Source organism: Channa argus, chromosome 4 (assembly GCF_033026475.1).
Source record: "Channa argus isolate prfri chromosome 4, Channa argus male v1.0, whole genome shotgun sequence".
NCBI classification, from domain to species: Eukaryota; Metazoa; Chordata; class Actinopteri; order Anabantiformes; family Channidae; genus Channa; species Channa argus.
This window is the reverse complement of record NC_090200.1, coordinates 6,237,180-6,256,214: the sequence shown is the minus strand read 5'-3', so window position 1 is coordinate 6,256,214 and position 19,035 is coordinate 6,237,180. Positions and strand designations below refer to the sequence as shown.

Sequence of the window (19,035 nt, the reverse complement as noted above, 5' to 3'; positions counted from 1 at the left end):
CACTGGCTGTACTGACCAGCCTCGGAGCCTGAGCGCACTGTGCGCTGAACCGTTCTGAGCCTGGGAGCCCAAGCTGAGGGCAAGGAAAACCTTCCAATACAGACAAATCGCTTTACACACACACACAAATCTCACAGACGCCAGAACAGTAGCAAAATTCCACCCGTAAAGACGGAAAATTGTAAGACTTTCCAGCACTTTTGGTTAAAACCTAAGTTTTTTTGTCAGATAATTAGACATTTACATTTAGTTTTTTTAGTGAATGCATTTGCACATTAGTTTACATACGCACACACATAAAAATAATTTAGCTACTATTCTACTCCCATACTGATGAGCCATACAATAAAGTTGTTTTGAAGAGTAGTGGAAGCGAGGCTAAGGGCAGAGGTGAGCATTTCATCCCTAGAAAGAGTCCAACAGATGCAGTATTTGCTTTGAGGATGCTGATGGAGAAGTACTGAGAAGGCCATAGGGAGTTGGTGATAGAGAAGAGGATGCAGAGGATACGGTTAGATGGAGACAGATGATTCAAGGTCCACATTGCTGGGATTTCTCTACCTCGTTTCAGGTGTCGGGTTACTTTAAAAACCTTTGCTATTAACCTGTAAATTATTATTATAAGTTTATACGGCCATTACTGGGAGTGTCATATCACGTGACATTGTCATTAGTCTTGCTTCAGGCATTGTTTTTATTCGGAACATCTGCGTTCAACGCGTCTCTAACGTTCGCTCAGCGGCTGGTTACCGGTCACTCTTCAGACACAGGATCGATACATTGTTTTTTAGCCATGGATCAAACAAGTGTCACTGCAGAAACGTTTTGGTTAGTTGTCAGAGTTTGTTGTGCCTTACATGTGGTATTTAACTCCACTTAATTAGACGTTAGCCTGTTATGTAACATTAACCTTAGCTGCTCGGTCTTCTCCTTAAAAGGCTGAAGACAGCAGCTGTCAGTCATACTTTAGCTGCTATTTAACAGCTAGTTTGCCATTACTTGAATGAATCGTGGGATGGCACAGCGATTAAATTACCCTTGTGAAAAGAATCTGAATCTGCAAAGTGGCTGAAACTTCCAGATACATGTAACTGAGGAATTCAACTACTTGATGACAGCGACTTGGTGGTGGTGGCAGCCATAAAAATGATGTGCATGGTAGCTGGACAACCCGTGGGGTTCTGTGACCTCGGCTGCTCCAGCCTGCTCTCTGGTTGATAACATAATACTGAAGTGAACAGCTGGCCAAACAGCTGGATGTTGAAAAATATAGTAATATTCCCTTAACTCTAAGCAGCAATGACTTTATGAATAAAATTGTAGCTATTAGAGAAAGAATTCACCAGATCCTCCCCCCAAATATTACAGATAGATCTTCATGTACAACAGTGCTAGAATCATCAATAAGGCCCTAATCCATCTTAGACTGCTTTTTACCCATATATCTCTCTGAGCTAACTTCAATTATGACCTCATCTAAACCAACAACCTGTCTGCTAGACCCTATTCCAACTAAACTGCTCAAGGAAGCTTTACCCTTAATAGATACGTTCGTATTAAATATCATTAATCTATCTTTAGAAACAGGATACGTACCACAGGCTTATAAGGTAGCTGTAATTAAACCACTACTTAAAAAACCCTGTCTTGACCCAGGTGTTTTAGCCAATTACAGACCAATGTCTAATCTTCCCTTTATTTCTAAAATCCTTGAAAAAGTAATCGCAAAAAAATTATGTGACCACCTTTATAGGAATAATTTGCATGAAGACTTTCAGTCAGGATTTATAGTTCATCATATTACAGAAACAGCACTGGTAAAAGTCACCAACGATCTTCTCTTGGTATCAGATAATGGACTCATCTCTATACTTGTTCTGTTAGATCTTAGTGCTGCATTCAATGCCATTGATCACAACATTTTATTACAGAGACTGGAACATGAAATTAGGATTAAAGGAACTGCACTAGGTTTGTTTAAATCTTATCTATCTGATAGACTTCAATTTGTTCATGTTAATGCTGAATCCTCCATGTGCACAAAGGTTAGCTATGGAGTTCTACAAGGCTCTGTGTTAGGACCAATACTTTTTTCCATAAATTTCCATTGCTATGCTGCTGATACCCAGCTACATCTATCTATGGAACCAGATGAAAATAACCAGTTAATAAAGCTTCACGCATTCCTACAAGACATAAAGGCCTGGATGTCCCACAATTCTTTACTTCTAAACTCAGACAAAACTGACGCCATGGTATTTGGCGAAAATCTCAGAAATATGCTGTCCAACGTTATTGTTACTCTAGATGGTATAAGTCTTGCTTCCAGTATTATTGCAAGGAACTTTGGAGTTATTTTTTAACCATGATTTGTCCTTTACCTCACATATAAAACAAATCTCAAGAACAGCCTTCTTCCACCTACAGAACATTACCAAAATTAAGACCATCCTGTCTAGAAGTGATGCAGAAAAACTGGTCCATGCATTTGTTACCTCTAGGTTGGACTAATGTAATTCCCTACTTTGAGGATGCCCCAGTAACTCCCTAAAGAGCCTGCAATTAATCCAAAATGCTGCAGTAAGAGTGCTGACTGGAATTAGCAAGAGAGATCATATTTCAGCTTCACTAACTTCTCTCCAATGGCCTCCCATTAAATCTAGAATAGAATTTAAAACCCTTCTTCTTACATATACAGCTCTGAACGGTCAGACTCCATCATATATGAAAGACCTCATAGCACCATATCATCCCAGCAGACCACTTCCATCTCAGAATGCAGGCCTACCTGTGGTTCCCAGAATTTCCAAAGGTAGAATGGGAGGCAGAGCCTTTAGCTATCAAGCTCCTCTCCTTTGGAACCAGCTCCCAGTTCTGATTCGGGAAGCAGACACCCTCTTGCTCAAAACCTTCCTCTTTGATAAAGCTTATACTTACTTATAGTTATGCTGCTATAGGCTTAGACAGCTAGGGGACCCCCCCTCCTCCTGTCCTTTATTCCTCTCCTCACCCCACAATTGCCACTACTGTATGACCTTAACTCTGTGTTCTTTCTCCCGTAGTTGTCTTTCTCCTTCTCTGTTTCCCTCTCTATGTCCCTTTCTGCAGGTTCCCCGGGCTTTGAAGCTGTGTGTTTTCCATTGTGCAGCTACTGGTCCTACCAACCTGCCAGATGTTTTGTTGTTGCTTTTGTTGCTCTTTTTCTTTTCTCTCTTCACTTTCCACTCACGCCAACCGGTCAAGGCAGATGGCCGCCCACCGTGAGCCTGGTTCTGCTGGAGGTTTCTTCCATTAAAGGGAGTTTTTCCACTCCATTGTTGCCTAGGGCTTGCTCAGGGGGGAATTGTTGGGTTCTCTTTATACATCTCTATAGTCTTGACTTTATTCTGTAAAGTGCCTTGAGATGACTTTGTTGTGAATTGGCGCTATATAAATAAAGTTGAATTGAATTGAATTGAATTGAATTGAACCACCCAACTCCTCGTGCAGCCACCGGTCGTGTCTTGTCTCTGCATTGTCCTGCTACCAGCAGCACAATCAAACCCTCCAGATGGTCAAGAATGCAACAGCACAGCCAAAAAGACCCATCACAGCACTTTTCAGATCTCTGTTCACATCTCTGCACTCTGTAGCTCCTTGCATCTTTCTACCTAAACTTCCTCACCCAGGTCCACAATCTCTCTTTCCACTGTGACAACAAACTGCATCTCCTTGTCCCTGCACCACACACCAGAAGAGCCCAAGCAAAACTCTTCAGCTCAGTGGTCCCACAATTATGGAACGAGAAACCAACTCTGCTAACTTACCAGCCTCACTCCTGATATTGAAACAATTGAAGACACAACTCTTTCTTATTAATAGTCTGATTGCCATCTTATTATACAATTTTCTAACTACTTTGACATACTTTCATGTTCAAACATTGTTCAAACTTCAAAAGGTTCAGGTTATAAATGGCATTATTGCTTGTATACGGCTTTTTAATGTCTTTTAACGTAAAGATTTGTATACCTTTAAATATTAAAAATCGACATCGACCGTCATCGAAGACATCACATAATTGCCTTTGAGGTTTTAAAAGCTAACTGGCTTTGAAGTTTGCTGCCTCTACTGAAGGATCCAGTGACTATTTCCTGTGGACACAGTTACTACATGAAGTGTATTTAAAGATTCTGGGATGAAAAGGATGAGAGGAGAAGCCACACCGAGAACTGTCCTGGTGAAAAAAAACATGTTAAGTTTTACTGGAGGAGCTGAAGAAGACTGGACTCCAAGCTGCTCCTGGTGATGTGGCCTGTGATGTTTGCACTGGGAGAAAACTAAAAGCTCAGAAGTCCTGTCTGGTGTGTTTCGTGTCTTATTGTCAGAATCACCTGCAGTCCAAACATAAACTGGTGGAGCCCTGCAAGAAGCTCCAGGAGAACATCTGCTCGTCATGATAAAATGAGGGAGATTTTCTTCTGTACTGATTAGTTCCAACAGGAGATGGAGGCCGTCAGTCTCTATGCTGATAAAGCAGTGGAGGACAGTGAGAAGACCTTCACTGAGCTGATCCATCTCATGGAGAAAAGAGGGTCTGATGTGAAGCAGCAGATCTGATCCCAGCAGAAAGCTAAAGTGAGTAGAGTCTAAGAGCTTCTGAAGAAGCTGGAGCAGGAGATCACTGAGCTTAAGAGGAAAGACGCTCACTCAGAGGATCACATCCAGTTTGTCCACAGCTGCCCCTCACTGTCAGAACTCAGTCAACCTACAGACTCATCCAGCATTAACATCCATCCTCTGAGCTACTTTGAGGATGTGACTGCAGCTATGTCAGAGCTCAGAGATTAACTACAGGACGTTCTGAGAGAGACATGGACAAACATCCAGCTGACAGACTGAAGTCCATGTTTTACTGCCATCAGCAGATCCCAAGGCTAGAGCTGAGTTCTTAAAATATTCATGTGAAGTCACACTGGATCCAAACACAGCAAATCCGTGCATGTTATTGTCTGAAGGGAACCGAAAAGTAACATTTTGGAGGAAAGAACAGTCTTATTCTAGTCATCCAGACAGATTCAATGATGATTGGCAGCTCCTGAGTAGAGAGAGTCTGACCGGACGTTGTTACTGGGAGGTGAAGTGGACAGGGACAGGAGTTTCTGTAGCAGCATACTAAAATATCAGAACAGGGAACAGCAGAGGAAAGTGGATTTGGACTCAATAACAAATCTTGGGCATTAGAATCTTACAATAATGAATATAATTTTTATTACAACATGGAAACTCCCGTCTCAGGTCCTCTGTCCTCCAGATTAGGAGTATACCTGGATCACAGAGCAGGTATTGTGTCCTTCTACAGTGTCTCTGAAACCAGAGTCCAGAACACATTCACCCAGCCTCTACATGCTGGACTTCATCATTGTTGGCCTCCTGGAAACACTGCCAAGTTGTGTAAACTCAAATAGAAAAAAGTCCTTTAAGGTGCAGTGGATCAAAAGGTGTATCTAAATTTTGTCTCCATCATTTTTCCTGAGAGCTCATTGTTGTTGTTTCTTCACTTCTTTCTGATCCACTTTCAGTCACTATAGATTATTCTCTGCTAGTTCATCTTCTCTTTTGTTTGCCACTGCTCACGAATCTTTGTTTTTTTGAACTGACGTTTCTCTTAAGTGTTGAATGAATTGATTATATTTTCCTGTTGCTTGTTAAGAGTTAATGCTGCCACTTCACATCTAAAAGGTGTGGAGTTCTCTGTGTGGCATTGGTGGACTTCAGTTTCCTCAGTCCTGAGGCATTTAGTTGCTTTAGGCCAGTTGGTGATTCACAATTGCAGCTCACAGTAACCAGTAATCTGGTTACTTAAATGCATAAAAACACTGTCCCTGGGAAGATCAAAGAATATTGTCAATAAAAACTGGATGTTTATTGGTTAATGAGCATATAAATGTGTTAAATAAAGTCAGAATTCTTAAAAAACAGCTTTTCCCCCACTGTGTTAATCATTACTGTCATATACCTACGGGGATTCTGTCAGAAGGACAAAGGTGTCATGTTTATCAGAACCATTAGCCAGTAATGTACTGTAACATAGCAGTAACATTGTGTGTGTTGTCATGAAAAATCAAGTATGATTACATTTTAATGTTTGTGTTTATCTAGCCTGCCACATTTTGAGCTCCTGTGAAGTATCTCTTTCAACAACAGTTGTTAAAATGCTTGCGTTTTTTCATCCACGAAGGTATTGGCACAGTATCTGACCTCTTATTTCACATTAGCACTGCTATGTGTGTGTTTGCAGTCGCTTTGGATAAAAGTGTCGACTAAATGAACAAATGTAATGTGATATCAAAATTAAAGCACCACAAATGATGATGAAAGTGCAGTAATGATACAGCATGTGCTACGTTAAGCTTTAGTAGAAAAGAATCTTTTTATAGCAAACAGAAAACAGTACAGAGAAGCTTCGAACTTGACCTGCTCCTTCTTTTGGCCAGGTGTTTGAATCTGATGCTAAATGCTCTTAATCTACTCTAATAGTAACACACAGGACACACATCCAGGCAACTTTACAACCATTGAGTAAGAAATGCACAGTAATATACTTGAATATATATTTAGAGGAAAACGGGGGACAATAATCGGGGTCATAGACAATGATATAACTTTAAATGGATGACAAACTGGAGAAAACAAATAACTTCCAGTCTGATGATCGTGTCCTACGACACAAATGTTCCAAAAATGGGCAAACATAACTGCAAAACCCTGGTTGAGTACCTTAATACAGCTGAAAGTTTTATGTACGTCATTTTGCTAATATCACCATTGTTGTTTCTCACCACTCTCTACATTTACAGCTTGGTTTATTTGACCTTTTTCCTAATTTAATTGACAGTCCAAGGCTAGAGGAAGTGTGTTTCAAAGCTTGTCCAACTCTGGGATTTTGGGTTGCTTTAAGTTTTTACTCTAATTTGAAATCCATAAGTTATTTCAAAAGTACTTGAAACAGCTCTTTAATATCGCTTATAATGTAAATCGAGTTTCAAATATTTCTAGCCAAACTGGGGAGAAATGTTTATTCTGTCAAACTACCCTTCCATTTGCACACAAACACTGAAAGACATCTAGCGTACAAGAGGAAGAGATATTAGTTTCTCCACTGACAAAATCCTCAGCATTCTTGTAATTTTCCAGATTTTACAAGACACTTACTTTCCCATGACATAAAAACTTCCTCCCCCCTCTTCCTTGAACTTTCTCTTTGTAAAATCTGTGCTGTTGGCTGAAAGGCATTCTGTGTTATTTTAGAAAATCAGTAATACAGATGCACACAAGCAGATTTTAGAGGGAAAGCAAGTACATTACAACACTTCATCACAAAATGGCTTCTGGAATGAGCTGGACATCTCAGATTGATGATATAAAGGAATGCAAGCGTAATAAGGGGGGATTGATGGTTGAAAGCACCTGCTTAAGGGGACCGGTGCATCTGCCGTCCTTGTCCTGCAGGACACAGCATCAGCGCACGGATTTCAGTTCCCGCATCACAACATCGCTCACTTAAATGAAGCCTGTCTGCATATCGACAACAGGGAGAGCAGTAATGAGACACCACATTATTGCAATGTTCTGGTGGCAAGTGACATGGGCTGTTGATGCTCCTAACAGATGTTTCACAGTTAAAGCTACAGCTAAATGAGGAGATGGAACCAAAAACAACTATTTTTACAGGAAAGCAGATTGCTGAGGCTCACTTCCAAATTGTCATGTACATTCACGAATAATCATCATCATCTCTCTCTGGAGCTACATTTCTCTCTTTTAGTCTCACTAAACTCCTGGCAGATATTTGTCTTTCTGCTGCCTCTGGATGTAGCCGTATGCAGAAGATGAGACCAGCCCACACTCATCAGCACTTTGCAAATGTGTAATTACTTTGTCAACAAGAGCTTTAAATTGCCTACATTCCTTTAAATAATTTACGGTTGAACATTTTGTGTTATCAATCATTTTAGAGACAGTGTCACGCAGAGCTTTGGTTGTTTTAATGTGCAGCCTAATTCCACATTGAAATATGTTTTATCCCGGGGCAGTTTAATTTGTAATCGTGACAGAGCACCATGGTACCATGTGACCGTGTATTGCTGTGTGTGTGTTTTCGAACTGTGACGAGTTAAATCAGTTCTTTGTTTTTAGAAACAGTGAGTCAGAAAATGTGACGTGACTTATACAGGCATGTGAACAGATTTTGTAGTTAGTTAAAACAAGCGCAAATTTGCAATAGGACAGGACTTTTTTTATTAACATTCTGATTATCTCACTATATTGTAGAATTGTCCACCAAACTGCTGCAAACTGGAGCTGCTACCTATTGTTAAAGTAGTGCTCTATTTACCACCAAACTGACTTCTGAATAAAGCAGCTGCTATATTAACCTGATCCTAGAAAAGTGATTAAAAGCTGATTACCATCAACTGGATAATATTCTATATTAAAAAACCTTTTTGCTTTCAATGAAGGTCATTTTGTTCAGGGCAAATCAAGCAGTAGGACTTCAGGTCCTTTCTTTCTGGAGGTCAGTAGGACCAGTAAAGTAGAACAATTTGTTCTGCAGATCTTTATGTGACACCCAGAATAGATTAAGTGCTCCAGAGCTAAAATATTAAGTTGACTGACAGAAAACTAATTGGCATTAATCTTGAACAAATTATTTTGTTAATATGCCAAAATGTAAAGCTGATAATCCAGCCTTAGTCTTTACTCTATTGTGGAGTTTAAAAAGGTACAATTATCGTCAAAACATCCCCACTGTTTGTGTCACTCAAATTTTAACTCACCCCCACAGCTTTGAACTGTATGTTAGGCGGCTTTAGCCCTTAGTATTACTGGTCATAGAGTGTTTAGGAGCCATAACCAGAAATACTGAATAAACATCATCAGTGAGAAACAGACACAAGTGTATACTTAGCAGGGGCCGGGTGACAAACCAACTTCCTGTCGAGTCAAAAAAGAGCAACAAACACTACCTTGCTGGTGTAGTGGCAGCTCCTGAAACAGATAAACAAACACAAATGGATTCTAAGTCATAAATATATTTAAAAGATCTTTAATTGTGCGGTTATAAAATTCAAACTGGGTAGAAAAAATATGTTTAAATATCTAAATCCTTAACAAGATAGTGAGTGTTGTACCATAAACCAAAAATACAATATAGTTGTTTAAAGTGATATTTCTTGCTACACATATCCTCATGTGTTCTGACCCAATTCCAGCTGTTCCAGCTGCCAGTGTAGAGATACTTTCACCTCCTTCATTGTCCCACTGCAAACTCTTCCAATGTACAGATAAAACTGGGGCAATGAGGAGTTCAAGATATTACAGATCTGTGCTTTTTGAGATGTAACTTTGGGTATTTTAAGCTATTTTAAAAGCAAGCGCAGAAGATTAAGAACATTTTTAAAAAATACAAAAAAAAAAAAAAGAAAGAAAAAAAAAATCCGGAACCACGGTGCTGGCTCATACCTCAGAGCAGCATGTCTGAGCCTTGCCCCATCAGAAATATCACTTTAAAAACTGATACACAGTGTAAACAGCAGAATGCGTAAAAAGTCTGTAGCCCTGTAGACATTGACGTTTACATCTTTAACTATATAATAGAAATAAAGAAGCTTCAGGCAAAAAGAGATTTAGAAACTTTTTTCATGGCCATACAACATCTCACTGTAGTAAAGTGAAATGTCAAGACATTCATTACTAAAACTGACCAATTAGAATGATGAAGTAGTGTTCTTATGTTCTGTGTACAGTACAGATTCACAGAGTAGTGTAGCAAATGACACCCACTTGTAATCTTCTAGCTTCATACCACCATATTCGAGCACCAATCCCTCCTCATTTCACAACACTGTTCCCTAAAAAGGGATAGAATTCTGACTTTAAAAAGACCTAATTGAAAGCGCTCAGCTGTGAAAAGCCGCTTATTAAATCTACCTTTTGATCCATATTCATCCACTGTATTATATTTACACCTTTGTTTACAAAGCGTAAGTTATAAAAGAATAAAATACGGTCATTTTAATGGCGGTGTGGATAGAAATCCATTAAACAGAGACAGATTAAACAGATGGACATATATAAGGTTAGAATTAACATATTAACATTCTTTGTCAATTAAAACCATTTCAGTCGAATGCAAGAGTCTGAAGTGTCTAACATTGATATTAACACTGAAAAATAAAGTTTCAGTCTATAGTAGAGAAAAGAGTTCAGCACAAAATGTGCTTTTGGTTTTGTGATGACAGAACTCCAGGTAGGTTCAGTGATTCACGCTGAATTGTTCCACTTTGTAAAAACATTTAACAGTTTCTGAGCTGGACTTCACTCCCCATGTTGCCACTCTAGTCAGTGTCCGTTTGCACTCCCACTCTCACCGGCTCCCATGTCCCAAGTCGTCCGGTTGTGAATGCGTTCAGCTGGCTACATACAGAAAGCAAAGGGGAGAGCTGTGATTGGTCTGGAGTCAACCTCAATCAGTAATGGAGGTTAAAAAAAGACATCGTTTGCGTCGCCGTTAGGCCGCGGCCTGTTCGCGACAGGCGGGAGAGGCTTCTTGTAAAATTCTGTGGAGGGGACGAGAAAAGGTTTGGCTGTGTTAGCGACTATGTCCATCGAGTGCTGAAGGAAAAACACAGTCACTGATGATTAATGCCCTATGAATTCAAATACTCAAAGCAAACGAGAAAAAAAGACAAGCTGTTAAGGATGCAGCGATAGTAGACTGAGGGGGGAGAATATGGATGAAGGCACAGACAAGCCTTTGAGTTGATAAAGATGTCTGCCACCATGAAGGTTCCACACACATTCAAACACATGCCTGGTGGGATGCAGGAAAAAAAAAGACTGTGATGTCGGTCTGTGATACTAATTAACAGTCAGGACACATCTTACGGCAGAAAGAGTTCAGTGTTTCCTCTCTAACAACACACTGGCAAATTCACCACCACCACCACCACCACTGTGTAACCAAAAAAGAAAAGAAAAGCACCAGAAAGCTCCTGCTCCTCCTCCTCAGAAAGCACCATTATGTTTGTAATAATAAATCTACTAAAGGAATCAACTCAAAAACCTGTGGTTGATTTACAAAAGGGCCCAAGATGTGGCTCCAAATACCAGGTTGTTGCATTGAGGAAACATTGAATTAGTCACATGACAGTTAGTGAGCACGATAATTCACACTAAGACCAACATAGTGAGGAAGTGCATGGTTAACATTAAACAGTGCTCAGCAGTAAGGGGTAAAGCATAACCAGACTTCACAGGCAGTTTTACCAGAGTGTCTCAAGTCCCCGAGTGGCTCTAGTTTTGGCAGCCTAGAAACTTTGGGTGTAGCCCATCCAACTGAAAACATAAATTAAAGACATGTTAATCTCTAGAATGTCAAAAAGTACATATTTAAATTTAAATGTTATGTGTAAAGTACAAACAGGCATGTGAGGGGTGAACCTGGAACTTAAATTACAGCGACTCAGAAGCTAAAACAGAGCTCTTAAAAAAACTTAATAAGTTTTGCAATACTCAGGGGAACGATGACATATGACTAGGAGCTTTTGACTGACCTGGAGGAGGTGGAGGGGTGGGGCTCTCTGCTGGCCCGTCCTCTGTCCTCAATGGGTCCACACGGTGCTTCCGCTTCAGGTGCAGTTTCCTCGTCTTCTTCTTGCTCTGCTCGCCTGCTGAGGCTGAAAGCAAAGGGACATGATGAGGTGATGAGGCGTTGTACTTCAGACCAACAGTAATCAACAATCAGTGGTCTCTTTGAGCTTCCTCCCTTTATCCTTGATCACACTTTATCTTGATTTATCTTTTAATTCTCTTCCTAATGTGTAATTACATATATTAGAGGTTCTGTACTGTGACATTTTAATTTTTGTATAACTTGTATAATGACTTGTTGCAGTGTCTGTATGTTTAATCATTTGGTTTCAAAATGAGAACAGATTTCATATCTTGATTTGGCTCGGACTTTCTTCCCATATGGTGCAAAGCCGAGCCACATGCTGAGAGTAAAGTCTCTTCAAAGACACCCTCTGCTCTCATATCCTGATCTCAAGTTGAGCTTTTTTTTCATTTTTACACACTCCTGAATAAACATCTAGCAGAAAGCCAGTTTTACAAAATCATTGAACTATTTGCCAGGTTAAAAAATTCATGAGGTATTATCCAATCAGTCCGGCATCCATTTGACAGCTTTGTCCAATCATAAAACTTTATGCAGTTATAAAGTACACTAGTAGTTCTGAGGTGGTTTTAAAGAGCTAAAACTCACCTGAGCTGACATTTTCCAGCGTTTGTCTAGTATCATCTGGCTCTTCATCATTGTCCTCCTCATACTCTTCTTCCTCTTGATCAACATCTGCCTTCGGGCTGTTGGTTCTCACCTCTTGCAGCTCTCTCCTCTCTTTTTGTTTATTCTCACTCTGAGAAACACGTAGAAGCCAACAGCTGTCATTCTGAGCTCTTTGAAATGTATTACAACTTCAGATCCAACCAGACGTCTTAACATGTAATACACCATCCTCTGTTGTCAGGACACAGTAGTTACACACCTCAGAGATCACATGTCCTATTGGCTGGAAGGGGTTACACATGTTATCATCTGGCTCCTCTTCCGTGATTGGCCTGCCTTCTCGTTCCGCCTCTTCCCTCTCCTGCTGTTCTCTGGAGACAGAACATGATGCAAAACGTTCAGGGTTATGACACATACCTCTTGGGGGCTAATGTTAGATTTAACAAAAATTAAGTGTAGACCTAATTGTGGTGTGAATTTCTACAAAGTATGCTCCTTTGGAATAAATGCAATGTTTTGTCTCTTTTTTGAAACAATACTTCAGTACAAGGAAGCAAGGACACATTTTTGGATGTCGTGTTGTCCTCACCTCTCTTCTCGTAACTTCCTTACTCTCTCCGCACGCTCCTTCTTGTCCTGCTCCTCCTGAGCGCGCTGCTCTGCTGTGTCCTTCTGCACACGCTCAGTAATGGCCTCATAGTCTTTGGCAATGTTGTTAAGCAACCAGTTCAGCCCCTTCTTGATGGACTTGTCTACCTTTTTACCATAACCCAGGACTGCAGAACATGGCTCCTGTCATTGAAATATATCAACAACATTTAGAAAGACATAACACTACTGAATACAAATACAAACTTAATATTGATGTACATGAGGTTTTGCAAGATATTTTGGATTAAAACAGCCAGTAAACTCTTAATTGTTCTGTGCTAAAAATTCTTGTCACTCTATTCCAAAGCAGATCTACAAGCACTTACAATCTGACAGAGACACTTGTTCTCGTTAACAAGCTTCTCTAATGACAGGTTCTCGATGATGTCTGCTTCTGCCAGCGCTCCCTCCTGGTCTTGTTTGTTAGCAAGCCTTAAAGTCGAGAGGAATAAAGACGCATTTGAAATCTTTGATATTGGAAAAAATACTTTTAAAAAATACTTTGCACTTCTTTTCCTCTTGCTATACTAGCTGGAGGTTCAACTACTCCCTCAATGTTTGAGGAGAAAGGCTAATTATCCAAGTCAATCTTTGCAAGGTGAATGGTTATAGTGGCTGTAAATGTTATGGAAATGTGACTCTGTCTTGATTGTGGATTGTTGATTGGAACTCTCTCTGCATACCTGAAAATACACTTTAATGTCTCAGTGCCCCAACCTGTGCTTTGGGTCCTGATTACTGATTAAGCAAACACTACAGAAATCTGCTTGCAGTGCACTTATCTGGCAACAAAGTGGACCAAGGACTCTGACTCTTTAGTCCAGGCAATTTCTCAATTATCTTCTCGTCTTTTACGCCTCACCCTCTCTGCTTTCTCAAGTCATTGTTTTTTAAATCCCTACACATTATTCCACATATTATCAATAAAATGTTTTTATATTTTCCAAGCCTGAGTTAAAGTATCATTTCCTTGGAATACTTACACTAGCACAGGTTTGCCGGCGATGCGTGGGTGCTGAAGGACCTCGGCCATGGTCTCCCGTGTCTCCTGGATACGTTGGATGTCACTGGAGTCCACCACAAACACCACACCATGGGACTCTGAAAAGTAGTTCTTCCAGATGCCCCGGATTCTCTTTCCACCTCCAAGGTCAAAGATTGTCACCTCGTACTTGCCCTGTTTCAGGTCAACCTTGGAAAAGCCAACAGTGGGAGCCACATCCTGGGGATTCTCTGAGGGAAAAGATAAAAAAAACAATGCATCCTTCCTGGAGCACACAGAGCACTGGGAAAACACAGAGGTGGAGCTGGCTACAGGAGGGTTGAAACACTTTTATGACATAGTGCTGGACTTTATCTTGATAGAATCATATGAGGACCCGGAGATTCCACCAATCTCCATCTAGAATGTGATCAACACCCGCTGCCTGAACAGCTCCTTCACGGAAACTGCGGTGGCATCAAGTTGTTGGTGTTAGCTGAAGCAGGAGAGGCAGCACATGAAGGTGTCGGATGCCTACATCTCTCACTTCTACGCTGTGTGTGAACAAGTGAGCTCTGTTCTGGCCTGGGGTTTCCTGGGGCCTGAGAGCTCCCTGCACAACTTCAGTGGCTTCTTCAAGGACTAGGTGCTGTATTTCCTGAAGGATATTTTTGAACTGGACAAGGTACATTACTCCTCAGTGGAGACTCTGGCAGAGAACACGCTCCACCTGCTGCACCAGTGTTCTAAACTGCTATCTGAACCTATCTGGGAGTGGACTACCTGCTGCAACTCAATGGCTGCAGTTCCCCACAGGTACAGCTGGTGCCCAGTAGCCTACTGCAGGCACAAGTACAATGAGAGACAAGAATCAATCTCCCAACAAACCAACCTCATCAAACAATAAACACAAGGACATCTCTGAATTTATTATTGGGTGACTGTGGCCCCAAAGAAAGCTATCCATAGATGTGAATTCATCTTATTTTTGTAGTGAACACATCAGGTTAAACCTAACTCCAATGTATAATGTAATGTCACGAAAATCCACATCTTGCAAGGCGTCTTCCATCGTGTCTTCTGCTCTCATTGCTCTCTATTTGAGTACCTGGAAATTGTATCTGCCTCCACGTGTGATCTTTGTTGCTGGTGTGGCCTCGTCCTCCTCTTTTCACTGTGCCATGTTGCACATAAGTTTATCAGAATAATAATATTTGTAACTTATACTTGGTGTGAGGCATAGATGCCAATGTTATAGATGTGTGTGAATCCGGGCATATTTATTGCCATTAGTGAAGAAAACGTCAAGACACTGAACCCTAACTTAGTTGCTCCCGGCCAGCTGCATAGCAGCTCCCCCATCGGTGTGTGTGTGTGTGTGTGTGTGTGTGTGTGTGTGATTGTGAGTGCGAATGGGTGAATGAGAAGCAGTTTAAAGCACTTTGGGTACCAATAGGTAGAAAAATTTCCAATTTACCATAAGGTTAATCCATTTATTTAAAAGAGACAACTTTTGCTTCAGACTTTTCTAAATCTAGTTTTAATTAACAATCCTTTATTGACTATGTAAATAATTAATAGAATCTAAAAGCAAAAAGGCATAATGGTAAGTCTAAGTTTTTTTCCCCCCAAGTAAAGAAGATAAAAAACATGGTTTACAATGGACAGCAATTTCTTTAAATAAAAATGTTCTAACCCCCTTGGATTCCTCGTACTGTGGCTGTCTTTCCTGCATTATCCAGTCCCACCATCACCAAAGTCACTTTCCTGTAAGATAAAAAGGGGGAAAACAAATCCATATGTATACATACATCATTACTATCTCAGTCAAGGCCAAAGTAAGAAGTTGGGCATCTGTTGCTATCTAGGGTTCCTTGCATACACATGTGCAATAACTGAGCTAATGAAGCCAGCTGGCATTAGCTGTCATGATGCATTAGGGGCCAAAGATATGTAAATAAATAATCTGAACAACTGACACAATGAGAGATCCGCACAGTTGAGAGTGAGCCAGCAACAATCATGTGGTCATACACACATAAAACATGACAAATAGTTAGTGTGTTGGTTCACTATCGATGGGCAACATTTATATAAATTAGTCCGTTTATACTGCAGATTGTAGAATTGTCAAATTGATTTTTTTTGCTTTTTATTCCTTACCTTACTTGTCCAAAACAAAAGAGAATTTTATGATGTGTAAAAACATAATTGCATTCACAATAATACTGGAGCCAAAGAATCGATAAAACTCTTGTTGTGTCCTGGCTGTATACTTAACTTTGACACTTTCGTCGAAAAGAAATCAATCGTACTATCCATCTAACTGTCCTCTGGAGCCACCTGGTCTTCATCGGGGGAGCCTCTTGATGTAAATCTCCAAAAGGTAAGACACAGTCTACCCACTGTCTGCTACCCCATAATCCTCGGCCCTCAATGCTACAATCCTCGAACAGCAACGGGACAAAAAGAAGTAGCCAGCTAAACAAACCTGGACGTGGGATTAGGGGAGGATTTCCAACTAAGCCCAGCGGATCAGATACCTCACAAGTACCACGTGGGTTAAGCATTGTCAGTTATATTTTGCTGGTCCTGTTGGTACATTCTCTGTATCCAGTCCAAAAGGACCCCACAGCTAAACAATACTAAAGGTACCCCAACAACTGCAGGCTTACAGTCTTTCATCACAAGTACAGAACCAAAGGAACACTGTATTATTTTATCGAAGGAGATAAAGGAGGTGACTATTTACTCAATGAATACATTTATTATTTGGTCTTCAATGTCAAATAACACGTGCATTGCAATTTCTCAATGTCCACGCACACATTGTTTGGTATTTTGTTTGCTTAAAAACTCCCTCTGAAAGCAAATGAAGTGGGAAAGCAGTAAATCCTAACATTAGAGAGCAATCTGAGAATGTGGCATCTTTACATGATAAACTGCTCATTTTCTTTCCTATAACCTACTGTGCAGCACACCATTCATTCAGGAATACTGTTTCACCCATTAGGCTATTTTATAATAATAAAAAAAAGTATATATTCATCATGCAAGATACATTTTTGCAATGTGCATCCGATGCCCGTTGAGAAGTTTGACCAAGTGTTCTGTTAAGATTTGTTTGACTGTAATAGTACAAAAACACTAAATCATAGGCATAGTATAAAGGCTAATAATTATATCACCTTTATTGCTTGAATAGAAATCTCATGTTAAGAAAGTTTAATGTGAGAGATTCGAGTGGAAGTTGTGTGATCTTTCAATGCGTTGTGTATAAAAGTAAGAATGCCAATACTAAATACTAATATGTGTAAATTTATGTGAACCGATGAAAAGAGATGGTCTGAACAAAACAAGGCTTTCAACGAATCTCATACTGGCAAACTACTGTAGCAAACTGATAGCAACACACTGATTGCAGCTACTATATGTACGTTAGTGTCTGGCCAGCAAAATGAAAGGCTGAGATTTCACTATAATATTACCCCGACTTACCTCGCAGGCTCTCGCCAACGTTTCAGCCAGTTGCAGCAATTCGCCATCAGGCTAAACATCGCAGTGTGATGAGCCCAGATGACAGCGATCAAGTGGTCATCTAGCCAGAGGCGTTTAGCTAGCGGATCGATTCTTAACCCAAATTAGCTACATAGCGAGCGAACTCGTCAACATTGGCGAGGCTAACCAGCGGCTGACAAGAGCCTGTAACCGCGTGTAAACGATTAACAAACTTATAGATTACATTAATATCCAGAAATTAAAAATATGTATAGCTATTCCGTTGCCCACTGTTAGCTAAAGCTGATGCACCTACCGATAACGGTATCTTGTCAACTCGTTTATTTTTAGTCTCAACACTGTGCCCATAGAAGTTCAGGTTTTTCTTCACCAATGAAATAAAATATTATTCTTAAGCAACCTAAGGTAACTATATTTAGTATTTAACTAGGAAATATTGGCTAGCTACTTAGCATTAGCTGTCTGCTTTGTTTACGCCGTCTTTTCTGCTGCTAGGCTGCCGACGGGCTTGCGTCATCTTGCATAGGCAACAAATCAGCGTCGTAACCATTGTCGTATCCCAGAGGATGCTGGGAAAAGTGCTACTCAGATTCTTTTTTTTTTTTTTTGTACTTTATTTAGATATGTAACAAACAATTTGGCATTGAATTATCACATACAGTTTAAAGAACAAATACAAGGCACAGTTTTTGATGAGTTTTAACTTCCTGTTTAGAAAATGTTTTATTAATGTTATTCCTATTAGAAACAGCTGGATAAATAATATTGCTGAGATGATAAGGTAGGGATTTGTTAGTAAATTTTTGCGTATTAAAATCTTTGCCATCGATTGTTAGTTAGTGATTTATTATATATATATTTTCTGAAAGGTGCTGTTCATATATTTTCTTCTTCTAAATTTTTCAAAGTGTACTCTCAAATGGTATTATTAATGCCACTGCTATTACATCTCCTAATAATTCCATTATTTAAAATCTGTGTTTCGGGTTTTATTTGAAACTCCACAACATGACCACTAGAGGTTCACGTTTGTCAAGGTTTACTGAGGATGTGTTGAGTTTGACTTTAGCTCCTGCTTCCATATTCTGGTTTTAAGTTACTAGATTTAACTTTCTCCAGTCGACTAACATGACTCTCGTCCTTTGTTGCTATTGAATAAACCTATGAATCTTTTGAGAGGTAACAGGAGTGGTCATTTCAAAAAATGGTAAATTGTGAAACACTTTCAGCTTTCATTAACCAAATAGTTTGTGTCCGATGGTAGGAATAGTATAACACCCAGGCTTTTCTTATTCTTTTTTTAACATTTCCTTTTTGGAAACAAAAGTTCATAAGTTCATTTTATGTACTTTATTATTCACTTTGGAAGACAAAAAGTATTTAAAATTTGTTCCTGCCTGTTTGAAGGAGATTTTACATATTTTATTGGACATTAAAAATGACCTTGGATTCAAGCAAATCAACATAGAAATGCATGCATTATAAAGTTATATAAATGAAAATAAGCGCATGTTACTAGTGTAAATTGCGTTTTTTATATATAGGTCTACATACA

At 39.8% G+C, this 19,035-nt stretch overlaps 1 protein-coding gene across 4 annotated transcripts; it reads right to left on the bottom strand.

The window, feature by feature from the left end:
- Positions 1-54: 54 nt before the first annotated feature.
- Positions 55-18,009, bottom strand: arl13b (ADP-ribosylation factor-like 13b). Of its 4 annotated transcripts, XR_010914208.1 has the most exons (12): positions 17,460-18,009; positions 15,658-15,728; positions 13,963-14,212; positions 13,306-13,411; positions 12,918-13,120; positions 12,588-12,699; positions 12,308-12,458; positions 11,598-11,720; positions 11,311-11,379; positions 9,009-9,030; positions 7,450-7,557; positions 55-5,864 (listed from the first exon to the last, which is right to left on the bottom strand). XR_010914208.1 is itself a non-coding variant. In XM_067501821.1 (11 exons), the coding sequence occupies exons 1-11, from the start codon at positions 17,516-17,518 to the stop codon at positions 7,539-7,541; spliced, it is 1,185 nt and encodes a 394-aa protein (XP_067357922.1). In that variant the 5' UTR covers positions 17,519-18,009; the 3' UTR covers positions 5,882-7,538. The 4 variants fall into 4 exon arrangements, 3 of the variants coding, with proteins under 3 accessions (XP_067357922.1, XP_067357920.1, XP_067357923.1); XM_067501821.1 differs by lacking the exon at positions 55-5,864 and having other exon boundaries at positions 5,882-7,557; XM_067501819.1 differs by lacking the exons at positions 55-5,864; positions 7,450-7,557; positions 9,009-9,030 and adding an exon at positions 9,073-10,601.
- Between the last annotated feature and the right edge of the window lie 1,026 nt (positions 18,010-19,035).